The 19,900-nt window shown below is 42.4% G+C and overlaps 1 protein-coding gene across 1 annotated transcript in view; it reads right to left on the bottom strand.

Moving 5' to 3' along the window:
- LOC115105135 (receptor-type tyrosine-protein phosphatase N2-like) overlaps positions 1–19,900 on the bottom strand; it is a 240,064-nt gene that overhangs the window by 96,838 nt on the left and 123,326 nt on the right. Inside the window, exon 11 of the mRNA XM_065006804.1 lies at positions 189–253. Coding sequence (XP_064862876.1) covers positions 189–253 — 65 coding nt within the window. The remainder of the gene's footprint in view (positions 1–188; positions 254–19,900) is intronic.

Genomic DNA, 19,900 nt, shown 5'->3' with positions numbered 1-19,900 from the left:
TCCAGCATCTGGATGATTTCCGGATAAAAATAATTTTGGGGGGGGTCAGTTTTATACTTCGTTCGACACCGATATAGTCAGTGTTGGATGTTCAAAGGGCAGAAATAGATTAACTAGAAATGGCAACCCCATTCAAGTCAATCATTCTATTGTTCCCAGCTTGAAACAGACAATGAAACAGGACTTACATCACTGACACCAGCCTCCAGGATCTTCACACCAGTTTCCTTCTCCAGCTGCTTCTTTTGCTGAACTGCTTGGGAAGACACCAGCACAAGACCAGAGTTGTGTGTGAGTGGAATTAGTAAAAAAAAGAAAAAGAAACATAATGTAATGAGTAAGTGGAAAGTGAAATGAGTGAGTGGAATGAGTTGTGTGTGAGGAGTATTAAGTGAGGAGAATGAATGACGCAGAAGAACATGTTTGACCGTCTAATTCTTGAAGGGAAACAGGAGAGCGTGACCGAAAGAGTGTGTGACATAGTGTGAGTGAAAATGAAAGATAGATAACCACACAGTGATTCTCTCACAGTTTATTGCAACGTTTTCACCCAAAGGTCTTTGTCAACATGTGACGTCAACTCAAACTCCAGACTCATCAGTGACCAGTCAAAGTTTCACTTACTGTTGGCTACGGTACACATGCAAAAGTTAGCCCAACTACCCTACAGATTTAAAAATGTTCTGCAACATCAGGGTGATCAAGTTAAGATCCTACACCTGTACACGACCACAGAATACCCTACAGTACAGTGTCTAGAATCGAGCACATAGGCATCGCACAACGGAAATGTTCTTGTTACTTTGCTCTGACGATTATTAAAATGGTTGTATAGTGGTTTATGAGCAAGACCTTTGGACACTGTCAGCTGCCGAGGTACACATTGTAAGATCTTAATTTGATCACCCTGTTGTTGCAGGAAGTATATTCAAGGTATAAAAAGGCTTCTAAAGTTTGTAGTTGTTACTTGAAAATGTCCTACTTGATTTGCCCTAACAATTTTTTTTTAATCTACTCCTCCAAAATGTCCATTCATAATTCACACAATAATTCACATTTCCTGTTGCTGCAGGACAATTTTGTCTGCTGTGAGAAACTGGTCAAATTAAGATTGTATATCTGTACCAATGAATGTTTAATATTTATTTGAATGTAAAAGTGCTAGTCGATGTACTGCGTAATTAATTTCTCTTGGTTCTTGCAGTAGTTAATAGGATTGCAATATGAGTTTGATCCATAAATCTATTAAAGGATGCCCCCGCTAGTTCTAAATGCAATATTTAACAAAGATATTCTCACACAAATCAAAGCAAGTGGCATGCAACATTTAAGATCATACACTCGGCAGACTTGTTTTTTTTCTGTGCATGTTTAGCCTTTGAAACACTCACTTTGATGGATACATTTATATTGAAAAACAAATTCAAAGGGGTCTTATGCCAAATTATATGGTGAAAAGAGAAAACAGAGTATAATTTTAATTGAGTTTGTTAGCATGTGAACTGGGAAATAGGGAGAAAAGAGAAATAGGGAAAGCCAGAGAGAGAGAGAGGGTCCTTTAAATCCCATTCCCCCAGATTAAGGGTATGCAAATGACCCTGAAGAGCTGAACCTTACCTCACTCTCCAAATTCTGCAAGGGCCTGTTTAATTAGTATTTTAATCAATTCCAATGATTCCACACACTTGGCAATTTATGCAGCATTCCATATAATTAAGCACGTTACTTTAGTGCCATCATTAGGAAGGCTAATTACAGCCCTCTCTCTCTCCCTCTCCCTCTCAGTTTATTGTCCGACATCCTGCAAGCGCTGATCACCCTATCGTCTCATCAGCGATCACCATAGTGATGGCGACGTCTTGAATATATAGTCAGGACTTATGGAGTGAAGTCTGGCGGGAGGAGGGGGAGAGAAATAATAGGGGGGATCCATTCAGAGCACAGATATCCATTAGGCCAGCAGGCATCAAGCAAGCTACAGTACAGTTCATTAAAATGTCAACACAAAGATTGCAGAGAGTATAGAAAATCAGTTGTGGGGAGTAGCAGCCATCTTGGATCTGCGTATCTACCTGTTGTGATTTAGGGGGGTCAAATGAGGAAGCTATCTTGGTTCGGGTGGCAGGTAGCCTCGAGGTCAGAGCACTGGGCCCATAGAGATAGATAGAGGACTCATCTTTATAGCTGTGCCATTATAGCGTCTGTGATAGCATGGCCAGCGCCATTGAGGCTACAGCCCATAGGAATCCCTACCCAGTTGACTACTTTGACCACTTTAAAATGGTGGAAGAAGGGTGGAAGCCCTCAATGGCGCTGCATATGCTAAAACAGCCTTTTGTCTACAAGAGGTCTCTATCATTCTCTATGGTTGGGCCAGTAACTGAAATGTCACTGGTTTTAATCCTGGAGCCGACAAGGTGAAACATCTGTCGATCTGTCCTTGAGCAAGGAACTTAATCCCAATGGCTCCAGGCGTGTTGGACAATGGTGACCCTATCCATGACCCGTCTCCCTGCGGGTGTCTTAGGGGGAGTTGGGATGTGCAAGAAATACATTTCCATTACACACTTGGAACAATGAACACTTGTACAAGTGTGTAACAGGTCAAATATAAACACTCCACAAATTATTATTATTCAACCTGGTGGTGCTGGTGTTATTTAGGAGTGGGTAATAAGGCAGCCATCTTGGATCAGTGTGTTATTTCGGGGGGGGGGGGGGGGGGGTAATGAGGTAGGTAATTAGGGCCAGCTGGGTGGGAGGAGTGGGGCAACAGAAAGGTCACACTCAGCATTTAGTCTTAAGGAGGACCTCTCAGGGAGCTGATCACTCAGGTATAATAAGAAGTGGAGACTGCGTCCAATAAGTCTAACCGTTGTTTTCAAGGTAATCTACTCACGTTCACATACTCCGATTCATGGACCGTCTATATCCAGGTTGTATCCGGTTTAAACGGATCAACATCACATGCATACTAGCACTCAGTGCACACAGGGATTACCGAGAGCAGCGACGACTTCATCACATCATCCAAAAACATGGCAGACATTAGATTAATATCAAATTTGCCTGTGTGATGAAAAAGACGAAGCGGCTTCAGCAAAAATTATTTGAATAATTCAATAGATATTTTGTGCAAAAAGGTGATGACTAAAGTGTTTTATTAGGAATTTTCAAGTCAATCTTCTCTATGTGGCTATCTAAGGACATTTATGTGGGCCTGGCATCTATTAAACTGCAGTAACCAAGACACACTGTAGTAAAAACTGTAGGGCCAGGGTTCTGGTGCTTCTAGACCAGAACCCTGGCCCCTTGGAGCTGTGGCTGAGTAGAGAGCCAGTCAAAACATTGAGTTGAGCCTGACATCAAAACACTAACTTCTATCTGCTGGCAGTTTGCCTGACAAGCTAAAAGGACACAGTGTATGCTAAAACCAAAGAAGCCTGAAGGTCACCATCTATCTCTAGTTGAACTTTCAACTCATCGAACTCATGTACCCAGCTAGCACATTTGGTTCTTTGGGAATTGTGGGAACGTATGCTTTTGTTTTCACATTGATTGTGGGAACAGAGCAATACATTTCATGACTGGTAAAACAAAACATTCTGAGAACAGTCGTGGAAATTAGCCTGTTCTGGTTTTGTTGGGAGGTTCTGAGAACATTTTACTCTGGTTCCTTGAAAGTTTCCCTGGGAGGGTTTATTAATGCTCTGAGAACTGAAATTATATTTTAAACGTAACCTTTATATAAATAGGCAAGTCAGTTAAGAACACATTCCTATTTACAATGATGGCCTACCGGGGAACAATGGGTTAACTGCCTTGTTCAGGGGAAGAATGCCAGATTTTTGCCTTGTCAGCTTGAGGATTCGGTTACTGGCCCAATACTCTAACCACATGTTTGTTAATAACTTAAAACATTCACGGAATGTTTCTATAAGACTGGTAGCATATTTTGGGTGAACTTGTTTGAATTTTAAGCACAGATAGGACACATGGAAATTAATTTCCTTAAGCATTAATCATGCAAACACATGTATTTTTTTTTATTGTGACACAGCATCACGGGTGACCCATCATTCAGGGCAGGGAGTTCTGTTTTAGCTAAAAAAGGGGGGGGGGAGCTTACCTGTTTTGCATGTTAGTCCTTGAAAATTCAAGCCTCTTGGCTGCTGCCATAGAGTTACATTAGAAGTGCCCATCCAAGAAGGCTCAAGGTCATTGGCCACAGATATAAATTACGTCAAATCTCATTATATTTACAGTAGCTTTGATTAGACTATCAGTCATCATCATGAATCAAGTCGACAATCTACTGGCAAATCCTTTTAAATCTTTGTCATGTGAAGAGAGATAATGAAGAGAAATTATAGATTAAACGTATCGGTGCTCATCGGCCATTGGACATAAACATTTCACAACAATTTGGAAATCACAAATTCAACAATGAGTGGTTTGGAAGGAATCAGTGACAGTGGCTAACTACAAACATCGCAAAGCAACCACTAGCCTGCTATTCAGTGGAATGGCTGTGAGGTCCCAAATCTGGGATTAAGTGTCTCTTTTCCAAGTTTAAAATGATAAACATTCAAAATTGGCCATGCTGTCAATGAAGCATGATTTGGTCTGCGCTCAAAACAACTGTTAACTCGTAACTGCGAAAATCTGACTTCAGTGAGTTCAAGTCAACTGGGAATTCTGGAAAAAACGAGCTCTGACTGTGAAATACGTTTTGAACGGTCATCCAACACGGAATTGTAAATCGGGAACAAGCTTTAAGAATCATATGGTTATCAGAATGTTATGCGCTAGCTGGGTAAATAAACTCATCATAAAAAGAAACGTCCTCTCACTGTCAACTGCGTTTATTTTCAGCAAACTTAACATGTGTAAATATTTGTATGAACATAACAAGATTCAACAACTGAGACATAAATTGAACAAGTTCCACAGACATGTGACTAACAGAAATGGAATATTGTGTCCCTGAACAAAGGGGGGGGGGGGGGTAAATGTAACAGTCAGTATCTGGTGTGGCCACCAGCTGCATTAAGTACTGCAGTGCATCTCCTCCTCATGGACTGCACCAGATTTGCCAGTTCTTGCTGTGAGATGTTATCCCACTCTTCCACCAAGGCACCTGCAAGTTCCCGGACATTTCTGGGGGGAATGGCCCTAGCCCTCACCCTCTGATCCAACAGGCTCCAGACGTACTCAATGGGATTGAGATCCGGGCTCTTCGCTGGCAATGGCAGAACACTGACATTCCTGTCTTGCAGGAAATCACGCACAGAACGAGCAGTATAGCTGGTGGCATTGTCATGCTGGAGGGTCATGTCAGGATGAGCCTGCAGGAAGGGTACCACATGGGGGAGGAGGATGTCTTCTCTGTAACGCACAGCGTTGAGATTGCCTGCAATGACAACAAGCTCCGTCCGATGATGCTGTGACGGATCCTCCACCTCCAAATCGATCCCACTCCAGAGTACAGGCCTCGGTGTAACGCTCATTCCTTCGAGGATAAACGAGACTCCGACCATCACCCTTGGTGAGACAAAACCACGACTCATCGGTGAAGAGCACTTTTTGCCAGTCCTGTCTGGTCCAGCGAAGGTGGGTTTGTGCCCATAGGTGACGTTGTTGCCGGTGATGTCTGGTGATGACCTGCCTTACAACAGGCCTACAAGCCCTCAGTCCAGTCTCTTTCAGCCTATTGCGGACAGTCTGAGCACTGATGGAGGGTTGTGCGTTCCTGGTGTTTCTCGGGTAGTTGTTGTTGCCATTCTGGACCTGTCCCGCAGGTGTGATGTTCGGATGTACCGATCCTATGCAGGTGTTGTTACACATGGTCTGCCACTGCGAGGATGATCAGCTGTCCGTCCTGTCTCCCTGTAGTGCTATATTAGGTGTCTCACAGTAGGGACATTGCAATTTATGGCCCTGGCCACATCTGCAGTCCTCATGTCTCCTTGCAGCATGCCTAAGGCATGTTCACGCAGATGAGCAGGGCATCTTTCTTTTGGTGTTTTTCAGGGTCAGTAGAAAGGCCTCTTTAGTGTCCTAAGTTTTCATAACTGTGACCTTAATTGCCTACCGTCTGTAAGTTGTTAGTGTCTTAACGACCGTTCCACAGGTGCATGTTCATTTATTGAACAAGCATGGGAAACAGTGTTTAAACTCTTTACAATGAAGACCTGTGAGGTTATTTGGATTTTTACGAATTATCTTTGAAAGACAGGGTCATGAAAAAGGGACGTTTCTTTTTTTGCTGAGTTTACATGAGAGTTCATAATGTGCATTATTTGGCAATAGTAAATGTCTACAGGGATGCATGCTTGGCCTGGGCTTTCTGAGATGTTTCAAATGCTCTGTTCCTATAGCTAGAGTCATTTACAGAATAAACACATACCCAGATTAAGAGTATTCCTCTTATGCTCTTATACTGCAACCTTATTATTCATTTTAACATCCACAAATATTTGACAGACTTTGAAAACTGATGTCAAGTCTCATTTTCAAGTTGTTTTCCCAGTGATTTTAATGAGCAATCGTCTGTGTCTCCCTGATTTTATTTCTGATATGCAGATTTCAGCTACCCAGCTGTTCACATAATCGTTTTGGTCACGCAGTCTAATTGCCCTGAGACAAATTAAACACAAACACACACACCAAAAAAATCTATCAGCTTTAGCCTCTAAAGCTTAGCATCTAAAGCTATGTACCCTTATTAATGTGATTACCCTAAAAAGGTAAAATGTTATCACAAAATATATGCAATAGAAAAGTCAGTGCAGGAATACATAATTTGAACTGCTGACTTGAGTTGGAGTGAAGGCCTTGGGTTGGAGTTGAGGACAGTGGAATAATTGAAACACAACACATGTTATAACATCATAAGAAGCGGCCTTTCCTCACAGCCTCCAGCCCTGTCCTGAGAAGTCAAGATGTCTGAGTTTTGGAAAAGGAGATCATTTAAATTAGTAATCTGAGGCCTCAATGCCCTTGGCCAAAAGGGTTATTCGGCTGTTCACATAGGAGACACCTTTGAAGAACCCTTTTGGGTTCCATGTAGAATCCTTTCCACAGAGGGTTCTACATGGTATTCAATCCAATTTGTAAGTCGCTCTGGATAAGAGCGTCTGCTAAATGACTTAAATGTAAATGTAAATGTAAAATGGTTCTACTTGGAACCAAAAAGGGTTATTCTATGGGGACAGTGGAACCCTTTTTTTCTAAGAGTGTACACTGTACCCTACACCTCAGTACAGATCTAATGATTTTTTCAGTACAATATTCAGGCATTGCTCATCACTGATTCTGACACAATGACTATGTTGAAATTCTACTGTTCCACACATATTACCAATAATTGTATATCATTTGGATGCCATATAGATCATAGTTAGTTCGGTTTGCATTTTGAGTCGGCAGAGTGGCCAGCGTTGTTGGTGCGCCGATGAAACAGGAAGGGTAGATGACAAAATGCATATTTCACGACCCTCTGATTGATCTTTTCATACTGAATATGCATACCCACCCCTCCCATTTTCATTCTCCATCCGTCTTTCCTTCCTTCCCTCTACTGCTCCTCAGGTCGTCTATTCAACACATCTATCTTTACAGCCATCTCTCCGGGAAAAACAAAATGAAAGTGTTTATTGCGGAGGAGGGAGGGATGACACTAACGCCTCTCCACAGCCGTTACCCTTATCAGCGGCTATCACTCCAATATTAAAGCTGCCACTTTCCTCTGCTGCACATATGAAGGCTGTCTGTACATAGCTATCTCTGAAAGAGAAAGAGAAGGAGAGTGAGAGAGGGGGGAGAGAGAGGGGGAGATGAGGATCTAGAGAGGGAGGGATGGATGCATCCGATCCTCGAGACAGATAAGATGCATCTCCCACTATTTATTTTTCAGTCAAAATCAGGGGGATGAAATGCCTTTGTAGCACAGACAAATAAACATCTCTGAAATTGTACATTATACATACAGTACTAACACTTTTCAATTTTCATTGTGTTGCACCCTGAATTTAAAATGGATTAAATTGAGATTTTGTGTCACTGGCCTACACATACAGTGCCAGTCAAAAGTTTGAACTCATTCAAGGGTTTTTTCTTTATTTTAATAGTAGTAAAGACATCAAACTATGAAATAACACATATGGAATCCCAAAAAAAAGTGTTAAAATAATCTCTCTATATATTTTATATTTAAGATTCTTCAAAGTAGCCACCCTTTGCCTTGATGACAGCTTTGCACACTCTTGGCATCAAATATAACATATATTGTGATTTGTTTAACACTTCTTTGATTCCATATCCATTATTTCATAGTTTGACGTCTTCACAATTATTCTACAATGTAGAAAATAGTAAAAATGGATAAAAATGTCAAAGTGGAATTGTTACAATTATTATTATTATTATTTTTTTTTTTACAAATTAATAAAAAATGAAAAGTTGAAATGTCTTGAGTCAATAAGTATTTAACTCCTTTGTTATGGCAACCCTAAATAAGTCCAAGAGTAAAAATGAGCTTAACAAGTCACATAATAAGTTGCATTTAACAGGAATTATGAATGACTCCCTCGTCTCTGTACCGCACACATACAATTATCTGTAAGGTCCTTCAGTCAAGTAGTGAATTTCAAATACAGATTCCACCACAAATACCAGGGAGGTTTTTTAAGGCCTCGCAAAAAAAGGGCACCTATTGGTATATGGGTAAAAATAAATAAGCATACATTGAATATCCCTTTGAGCATGGTGAAATTATTAATTACAATTTGGATTGTATATCAATACATCCAGTCACTAGAAAGATACAGGGGTCCTTCCTAACTCAGTTGCTGGAGAATGAAGGAAACCGATTAGGGACTTCACCATGAGGCCAATGTGACTTTAAAGCAGATACAGAGTTGAATGGCTGTGATGGCAGAAAGCTGAGGATGGATCAACAGCATTGAAGTTACTCCACAATACTAACCTAAATGACAGAGTGAAAATAAGAAAGCCTGTACAGAATAAAAATCTTCCAAAACATACATAAGGCACTGATTTAAAACTGCAAAAATTGTGGAAAAGAAATTAACTTAATACATCAAAAAATACTAAAATGTGTCAAATCCAACAGAATACATCAGAGTACCACTCTTCATATTTTCAAGCATGGTGGTGGCTAAATCATGTTATGGGTATGCTTGTCATTGGCAAGGACTGGGGAGTTTTTTTTAGGATGAAAATGAACAGTCAAAATCCTAGAGGAACACCAACAGACACTGCTTTTCAACAGACACGGGGAGACAAATTCAGCTTTCAGCAGGACAATAACCTAAAACACCAGGCAAATATACCTTACACTGCAGTTGTTTACCAATATGACATTGGATGTTCCACAGTGGCTTAGTTATAGTTTTGACTTCTATGGCAGACTTGAAAATGGCTGTGTAGCAATGATCACTAATCAACTTGACAGAGGTTGAATCATTTAAAAAAAAAAAAATGTGCAAGTATTGTACTAGAAACTCACAGCTGTAATCGCTGCCTAAGGTGATGCTAACATGTATTGACTCAGGGTTGTGAATACTTATGTAAATTAGATATCTGTATTTCAGTTTCAATAAATTTGCTACAAATTCTAAAAACATGTTTTCACCTTGCCATTATGGGGTATTTTGTTCAGATGGGGGAAATATACATCACATATTATTTGTATCCTGCCATGTCTCAATGGTGTGGTTAGACAATGTTGAGTAACAAGACAAATACTTTAGTGTGTACCCATATTCAAAGCTGTAACCACGGTCATAAACACACACACACACACACACACACACACACACACACACACACACACACACACACACACACACACACACACACACACACACACACACACACACACACACACACACACAAAGGAAGCCATCTATCCCCAGATAATCAAGGAACACTCCTCTCCCTTGTCTTTTGTCCTCATGAATATCACTGGTTTATTGTTTCCCTCCGCTTTGATACATCTAGACACCAAATCAAAGACCTTATACCTCTGAATAAACCTCCAAATAAAAAGGGGACGAGGAAAGAGGAAGAGGAGGGGGAGGGGGGAGAAAATAAGGAGAGGGAAAATAGAGGAGGAGAGTGTCGCGGAAAAACAAAATACTTTCTTCCTGCTCCAAGTAATGCGTTCGCTGTCTCCGTGTGTATGACATCATTAGAAACTAATGCAGAAAGATAAACACCAAGCATACTGTCTGTGTCCGTCACATGGTAGTCGTGCTGTTAGTAGCAGGGAGCGGAGCTGATTGAGCTTCTGTTTATTTACCCTGATCAATACCTGCCTATGGAGTATGAGGAGAGGCACTACTGCCTGGCAACCAACTACTACTACTCAGTCTGAACCAATACTCCATAGTGCTCAAATACCTGGGTTGCATTCATTAGGCATGAAACAGAAGAAAATGGACTGAAACAGGGAGGAACCGCCTGAATTCATCCAATAAGAAATGTTTGTTTTCATTTTCCATTGCAGAACGTTTTGTTGCAATTTGATAGTGTGCCATAATGAATATGACTTCTTCATAATGTCAAAATGGGTTTCAAAGGTGTGTGTTTTCTGTTTACACAATGTACACAGTGTGAAAAGATGAAATCCCTCAAGCTGTGGTATAACAGACCACGAGACAGGGATTGTGACTCAAATGGTACCATATTCCCTATGTAGTGCACTACTTTTGACCAGGACCCACACAGCTAGGAAATAGGGTGCCATTTGCGAAGCAGACAGGGTTTCAGAGATACTTCACCATCTCGCATCATCTCTGATTCTTGTACTCACGGTGTCTGCCATTGGCATGCACTGCATGTCCTCTGCAAATCCAGCCATGGCCCCTGGTATAAGGTATCACTACTCCTCCCTTCCTATAGGCAGGAACTCAAACAGGAAGTACGCGTTCTAAGGACTATTCATCGCTGGTCTGATCAATCGGAATCCACGCTTCAAGATTGTTTTAATCACGCGGACTGGGATATGTTTACATACACTCAATTAGTATTTGGTACCCTTGCCTTTAAATTGTTTAACTTGGGTCAAACGTTTCGGGTAGCCTTCCACAAGCTACCCACAATAAGTTGGGTGAATTTTGGCCCATTCATCCTGACAGAGCTGGTGTAACTGACTCAGGTTTCTCTGCCTCCTTGCTTGCGCATGATTTTTCAGTTCTGCCCACAAATTTGCTATACGATTGAGGTCAGGGTTTGTGATGGCTACTCCAATACCTTGACTTTGTTGTCCTTAAGCCATTTTGCCACAAATTTAGAAGTATGCTTTGGCTCATTGTCCATTTGGAAGACCCATTTGTGAACAAGCTTTAACTTCCTGACTGATGTCTTGAGACGTTGCTTCAATATATCCACATAATTGTTCTTCTTCATAATGCCATCTATTTTGTGAAGTACACCAGTCCCTCCTACAGCAAAGCACCCACACGACATGATGCTGCCATCCCCGTGAATGGGATGGTGTTCTTCGGCTTGCAAGCATCCCCCTTTTCCTCCAAATATAACAATGGTCAATATGGCCAAACAGTTCTATTTTTGTTTCATCAGACCAGAGGACATTTCTCCAAAAAGTATGATTTTTGTCCCCGTGTGCAGTTGCAAACCGTAGTCTGGCTTTTTTATGGCGGTTTTGGAGCAGTGGCTTCTTCCTTGCTGAGTGGCCTTTCAGGTTATGTCGATATATGACTCATTTTACTGTGGATATAGATACTTTTGTACCTGTTTCCTCCAGCATCTTCACAAGGTCATTTGCTGTTGTTCTGGGATTGATTTGCACTTTTTGCGCCAAAGTACGTTCATCTCTAGGAGACAGAGCGAGTCTCCTTCCTGAGCGGTATGACGGCTACGTGGTTCCATGGTGTTTATACTTGCGTACTATTGTTTGTACAGATGAATGTGGTACCTTCAGAGGTTTGGAAATTGCTCCCAAGGACGAACCAGACTTGTGGAGGTCTTGGCTGATTTATTTTGATATTCCCATGATGATAAGCAAAGAAGCACTGAGTGTGAAGGTAAAATACATCCACAGGTACACTTCCAATTGACTCAAATGATGTCAATTAGCCTATCAGAAGCTTCTGAAGCCATGACATGGTTTTCTGGAATTTTCCAAGCTGCTTAAAGGCATAGTCAACTTAGTGTATGTAACCTTCTGACACACTGGAATTGTGATACAGTGAATTATAAGTGAAATAATCTGTCTGTAAACAGTTGTTGGAAAAATTACTTGTGTCATGCACAAAGTCGATGCCAAAACTATAGTTTGTTAACAAGAAATTTGTGGAGTGGTTGAAAAACGAGTTTTCTTAATGACTCCAACCTAAGTGTATGTAAACTTCAACTGTATGTAAGATTGCTGTTCATTGACTATAGCTCAGCATTCAACACCATAGTACCCTCCAAGCTCATCATTAAGCTTGGGCCCCTGGGTCTGAACCCCACCCTGTGCACCTGGGTCCTGGACTTCCTAACGGGCCACCCCCAGGTGCTGAAGGTAGGAAACAACACCTCCACTTTGCTGATCCTCAACACAGAGGCCCCACAAGGGTGCGTGCTCAGCCCCCTCCTGTACTCCCTGCATAACTGAGTGGTCACGCATGCCTCCAACTCAATCATCAAGTTTGCAGACGACACAACAGTAGTAGACCTGATTACCAACAATGACGAGATAGCCTACAGGGAGGAGGTGAGGGCCCTGGGAGTGTGGTTCCAGGAAAACAACCTCTCACTAAACGTCAACCAAACAAAGGATCTGATCGTTGACTTCAGGAAACAGCAGAGGGAGCACCCCCTATCCACATTGATGGGACCGCAGTGGAGAAGGTAGAAAGCGTCAAGTTCCTTGGCCTACACATCACTGACAAACTGAAATTGTCCACACATACAGACAGTGAAAAGAAGAAGGCTCAACAGCGCATCTTCAACCTCAGGAGGCTGAAGAAATTTGTCTTGACTCCTGAAACCTTCACAAACTTTTACAGATGCACAATTGAGAGCAACCTGTGGGGGTGTATCACCGCTAGGTACGCTACTGCACCGCCCACAACCGCAGGGCTCTCCCAAGGGTGGTGCGGTCTGTCCAACCCATCACCGGGGGCAAACTAGCTGCTCTCCAGGACACCTACAACACCCAATGTCACAGGAAGTCCAGAAAGATCATCAAGGACAATAACCACCCGAGCCACTGCCTGTCCACCCCGCTATCATCCAACAGGTGAGGTCAGTACAGGTGCATCAAAGCTGGGACTGAGAGACTGAAAAACAGCTTCCATCTCAAGGCAATCAGACTGTTAAATAGCCATCAATAGCACCTTAGAGGCTGCTGTCCTATATGCATAGACTTGAATTCACTGGCCACTTTAATAATGTTTACATATTTTGCATCACTCATCTCATATGTATATACTGTATTCTTTATCTTAATCTATGCAACTCCAACATTGCTGTCCAAATATATATTCTAAATTACATTCCTTTACTTTGGATTTGTGTGTATTGTGTGTATTGTTGTGACATTTTTAGATATTACTTGTTAGATATAACTGCACTGTTGGAGCTAGAAACACAAGCATTTAGCTACACCCGCAATAACATCTGCTAAACATGTGTATGTGACCAATAAAATTTGATTTGATTTACAGACACTTTCCCCTGTCAAATAAACTCTGAATGACACATCCTTAATAACGTTGTCTCTCAAATAAGGGCTTTTCAAAGACCAGCCAGGCCATGTTGTTTGAGGACGTTGGGAGATGACTTGGAAACCGGTCACTAGAGGCAACAGTGAGCGCTGTTACCTTCAAGCAGGTTTCGGATTTGCTAGAGCGTTGTGGACGGGGATGGTGGATGAGCGTAAGCATCTGCCTCTGGTGCATGTTCGAATCCAGAGATAGAAAGTTGTTTTTGAGATTGTGGTTTTAAGCCTATCCCAAGCCTTAACCCTTACCTTAACCATTCAAAGTTAATGCCTAACATTAAGATTTCAGAGTTAATGCCTAAACTTAACCCTAACCTTAACAATTTGGGGTTAATGCCAAAACTTAACCTTAAGCACTCCGCAATTTGACGTTTGCAACAACTTCGACATTTGATGTTTGAGAAACATGGATGAAAGTCTATAATTCTGATGTGAGCCTGTGACAGTTAGTTTTTTAAAGATGGCCACCTGGATGAGTCTGGATGAGTCTCCACCAGAGACAGACACAGACACACACACCCAGAAAAGATGCGCATACAAGCACACTTAGATGCACATACACATGCATTCACACACATACGCCATGCATGCGATCTCTCCCACTGCGTATTTCTCCACCCTCTCTTCTCTCTCTGTCCTTCTCTCTCCTCTATCAGTTTCCCTTCCAACTCGGTTGATTAATAGATTGTGGCTCCTCTGACACTGTGTAGAAGAGGCATTTTCCGTTTGATAGGCGCTGACACAAATTCTTCACGGACTGCGAGAGAAGGAGGGAACCGAAGCAGTCCCAGCAAATGATTTGGATCTTAGGCACCTCCAGATGTGAGACAAACCCCATGGATGTCACTCCACATCCACCCAGGGATTTGTTTCTGCTGTTTTTTTCCCCTTCAAAGTGGACAATCTGCAGATGCATGACATGTTCAACATAAATTACAGTTGACAATCTGCAGATGCATGACATGTTCAGCATAAATTACATTTGACAATTGTTCAAAAGAGAGGTTTATAGATTGCAGTGGAGCCTACTGGTTGACGAGATTTACCATACAAATCTAAAACAATCAAAGTGTGAGTGGCGTATTGACCTCTCCCTTTTTTTCCCCAGCTACTCTTATTAGAATGGATAGAATAGAATACAATAGAGTAGTGAAAAATGAATGTCTCTTCCCTTGCCAAACTATCTGGCTGTCATTCAAACATTCGTATTACCATATTAAAATAAACTCCATTACTCAGACTCCTTAGAACTTTATTGGGTTAACAAGGAATCCAAGTGTCAGGAATGCTCTTTGGATCAGATGCCAGTTATACTCATTGATCATTTATAGTGGATTCATCATCATACATATAATTCTATATGCCTACAACAAGTACACCAATTACCAGAGAGACCTTTCCCTATACGTAAAATGTATATTCAAATGCTTAAGAATATTGCTCTCTGACCAGAGAGTTTAATTTACTTCCCCTGAGTGTGTGTGACACTCCTATCACACAGTTGAAAACATCTGGCAGTTTGCCACCGTCTGAAGGCAGTCTATGCAGAGAAGCAGGTGTTTGGGGATGGAGGAGCTCACTCACACACACGTGCAAACACACACCCAACACACGCAAACACACACGCTCTGACATACCTGTACCCTTCTTGCAGCGAGAACAGTGACAGAGACAGCCCTACCTGTCACTGTGGCAGCAATTATCCAGCAAGCTCTCTCTACGGACCATCTCCAGCAGGGCTCTACATTACTAACCACATCACTGAGCTGCTACTCTGCTCTCACCACACACACAGTCTTGGACGGACGCACGTGCACTGAAGTACATGCACGCATGCAAGTGGTGCGTGGGTCAGCTGGTTGTTCATCCGCACCAATCCGCATTTGCTAATAATCCATCCACAACCACCTGACTATACACTACAGGTCAAAAGTTTTAGAACACCTACTCATTCAAGGGTTTTATTATTTTTACTACTTTCTACATTGTAGAATAATAGTGAAGACAACCAAACTATGAAATAACACATGGAATCATGTAGTAACTAAAAAAGTGTTAAACAAATCAAAATATATTTTATATTTGAGATTCTTCAAATAGCCACCCTTTGCCTTGATGACAGCTTTGCACCCTCTTGGCATTCTCTCAACCAGCTTCACCTGGAATGCTTTTCCAATAGTCTTGAAGTTCCCACATATGCTGAGCCCTTGTTGGCTGCTTTCCTTCACTCTGAAAGTATTACAAATAAGTAGTAAAAATAAGAAAACCCTTAAATGAGTAGGTGTTCTCAAACTTTTGACCGATAGTGTATAGTCAGGTGGTTGCGGATGGATTATTAGCAAATGCGGATTTGTGCGGATGAACAACCAGCTGACCGGGTTATCAGTTCACTAACATAAATTACATAAATTACAATTAACTGGTGATGTTGAAATCCTGCTCAATGCAATGACCGGTAGTCAAACACACACACACACACACACACACACACACACACACACACACACACACACACACACACACACACACACACACACACACACACACACACACACACACACACACACACACCACTGTAATGTACATTATCCCACAGACTTGCCATGAGCAAAGATATACTGAGTTGTGAGTGAAATAACACCATAGACATTTATCTCAAGCATTTGGAGACAGAACAGCATGAATTTACAACCCAGGATTTGCTCTCTGGTGAACAGGACACGTGTTTGGTGGGAGGGCGGTCAATTGGCCATTTTGGCACAACAGAGGCCAATGGCCAGTCAGGGGAAGGACTTAGGTTGCCTCCCGATGACTCTCTCCTTTCTCCCAAAGTGTGCACTTGTACACTTCCCTTCATGGATATGACAGGAAATGACAGGGATAAGAAACTCTCTCCAGCCCATCTCTACTCCTATCCAATGATGTTTAATTTGTGGAGCGTAGTGAACAAGTGCACACTTCAGGAAGAAGAAGAGATTATTGGAACATACCCAAGATTTGATCTTTCTCACACATGCTCAGTGGAGCTAAAATCCGCTAGAGCAGAGTCATATCAGTGTCTCTCTATGTGTTAAAGATACTGTAGTGGTTAATTGCATCGAGCTGTGAAGGCGAATATGAGAAAAAAAACGCCCAAGGTGACCTCATTATGACAGATTTGTTCCGACTGTCATTAGAAATCATTCACTCTGTCACTCAAATCTTTCGAGAGAGAGAGAGAGAGAGAGAGAGAGAGAGAGAGAGAGAGAGAGAGGGGGATGGACGGAGAGACAATTATGGCTTAGTCTAGAGTTGTGATTGTCTAAAATAACAACAATTGCAATGTGAATGCTCATAAAATAATAAAGTACTCAATATCAATTTGTGAATTTGTTTTGCATACAAACTTCAACCCCCCTAAAACTTTGAATACAATTCCAATTACAAAAAATGTGTTTAAAACTTTCAGTTTATGCATTAGCCATACTGTTTAATCATGAGGAATTGTAATACTGGATTTTATTCTAATAAAGTGTTATCTCCAGCCTGCTGCTAAATATGGAGGGAGGTGAAGAGTTATATAACTCTTCACTGATATTCATTAATAGGGTGGCTTTTGAAATTACTATTCCCTTACTTAATTTCCCCTTTTGTTTCAAGGGATAGATAAAAAGCTGCAGGGTCTGTCTGAAAGATGTGATATGCCGAATCCAGAGCAGCAGCCTCCATTTTGAAACCCTGTTCTGGGGGAGGGGTAGTTCTAGTACTGCACAGTATTGTGTTTGCTAAGCCCTTCACACTACCCTCAGTGTTCCATGTAACGGTTCTCTTCTCCGCAAACCAAAACGCAACCTTCAAATCATCCACAATTTTTTTTATCACAAACAATGCTGCCTTGTCTTCTACATGACTATTTCTGAGGTTGTCTGACTTTCTGTTTTTAAAAGCTGTCGAATACTTGAAAATGTTAACGCGTTTTGCCAGAGGTACACAGCAAATTCTCCAGTGTTAAATCAACACAGGGGGTGGCAGGGCAGCCTAGCAGTTAAGAGTGTTGGGCCAGTATCTGAAAAATTACTGGTTCGAAACCCTGACCTGACTGAAAAATCTGTTGATGTGCCCTTGAACAAAGCACTTAAGTGTTACATTTAACACTGGTTCAGTGTCTATATGGGTCCATTCTTTTCAGTGTTAAATTAACATACTGCTTAGTGTAAAGCCTTATTTGCATATTTCCCAGAGTGCCATTAGATTGAATTATAGAGTTACCAATGTTCTGTATTATGTCATGTTTCATGTTTGTGTGGACCCCAGGAAGAGTAGCTGCTGCTTTCACAACAGCTAATGGGGATCCTAATAAAATACCAAATACCACCCTCTATTTGTTAGTGACAGACATGGTTGTTGCATTCATCCATTTTCTGTCCTGTGAACTTAACCAAGTGAGGTCCTACGCAAATATGTTATTATTAAAATGTAATTGTTATACACAATACAACAAGTATTTAATAAGGCCTTATTAAGAGGGCCTAGTTTTACCTTAATACAGCAGCCTGGAGTCATGATAGGCCCCTAGTCACAGTATGATGGATTGCAAAGTGATGTGTAATTCCTATTGGAATCCAGCCAAAGTGGGGATATCCAACATTCAGAATGACTGCTGAGTTAGGAAGACTAAGATCAGGGTGGGTAATTAACACCCGCCAAATGCGGGTCAATTCTGGCATGTTGGCGGATGATTGCACACAGTATTTCTAATTTTGTATTTTTATTTTGTAATTTTACCCCCTTTTTCTCCACAATTTTGTGATATCCAATTACGATCTTGTCTCATCACTGCAACTCCCCAACGAGCTCGGGAGAGGCGAAGGTCGAGTCATGCGTCCTCCAAAACATTACCCGCCAAGCCACGCTTCTTAACACCCATTCACTTAAGCTGGAAGCCAGCTGCACCAATGTGTCGGAGGAAACACTGTTCAACTGACGACAGAAGTTAGCCTAACCGCCACAAGGACTCGCTAGAGCACAGTGAGCCAAGAAAAGCTCCCCCGGCCAAACCCTCCCCTAGCCCGGACGTGACCCCACTCCACCATAGTCCTTGTCCGCCTCTTAGCCCGCCTCCGTGGCCACTATAGAGCGGCGAACCTCGCCACCGACCTCGGACTGGGGACCCTAGCCACGGGTCCCGAATGGACGGGAGACTCCTGCAGCACCGGACGGACGGGAGACTCCGGCGGCTCCGGAGAGAAGGGCGATTCCGGCGGCGCCGGCATGACGGGCGGCTCCGGCGGCTCCTGGCTGACAGGCGGCTCCGGACAGGCGGGCGACTCTGGCGGCTCCGGGCTGACGGGCGGCTCCGGGCAGACGGGCGACTCCAGGCAGACTGGCGAGTCCGGCGGCTCCGGACAGACGGGCGACTCTGGCGGCTCCGGACAGACGGGCAACTCCGGCAGCGCTGGGCACGAGGAAGGCTCTGACCGCCGTGCCAACTCCATTCCCCGGTATCCCTCCTCACATTGTTCCAGAGAATCCCAGGCGGGCTCCGGCACTCTCCCTGGGTCGACCGACCACCTCTCTATTTCATTCCATGTTGTAACCTCCTCCAGATAGCGCTGCGCCTTACCACGCTGCTTGGTCTTTTGGTGGTGGGTGATTCTGTCGTCGTATGAAGGAGAAGAGGAGGACCAAGGTGCAGCGTGGTATGTGTCCATATTTATTCAAATGAACGTGGAAATAACAAAAATAACAAAGAGAAACGACCGAAAACAGATCTGGCTGGTGCAGACACACAACAGAAAACAATCACCCATGAAACACAATAGAAAACAGGCTCCCTTAATATGGTTCTCAATCAGGGACATCGATTGACAGCTGCCTCTGATTGAGAACCATACCAGGCCAAACACAGAAATAGCAAATCATAGAAAAACTAACATAGACAACCCACCCAACTCACGCCCTGACCATACTAAAACAAAGACATAACAAAATAACTAAGGTCAGAATGTGACAGTATCACCAATGCGGTCAGGGATGGACTGGGACCATACATTTCGAACACACCAGACAATTTTTTTCCTCAAGGCCCCCATTATTAGCCAAATAAACCAACTTTTTTGTTTTTGACAGGCCCACTGGGCTAAAGATGGACCAGCTCATCTG

This window comes from Oncorhynchus nerka, linkage group LG22 (genome assembly GCF_034236695.1).
Source record: "Oncorhynchus nerka isolate Pitt River linkage group LG22, Oner_Uvic_2.0, whole genome shotgun sequence".
Lineage (NCBI taxonomy): Eukaryota > Metazoa > Chordata > Actinopteri > Salmoniformes > Salmonidae > Oncorhynchus > Oncorhynchus nerka.
The sequence above is the reverse complement of the archived record's forward strand: the minus strand, read 5'-3'. Positions and strand labels throughout refer to the sequence as shown.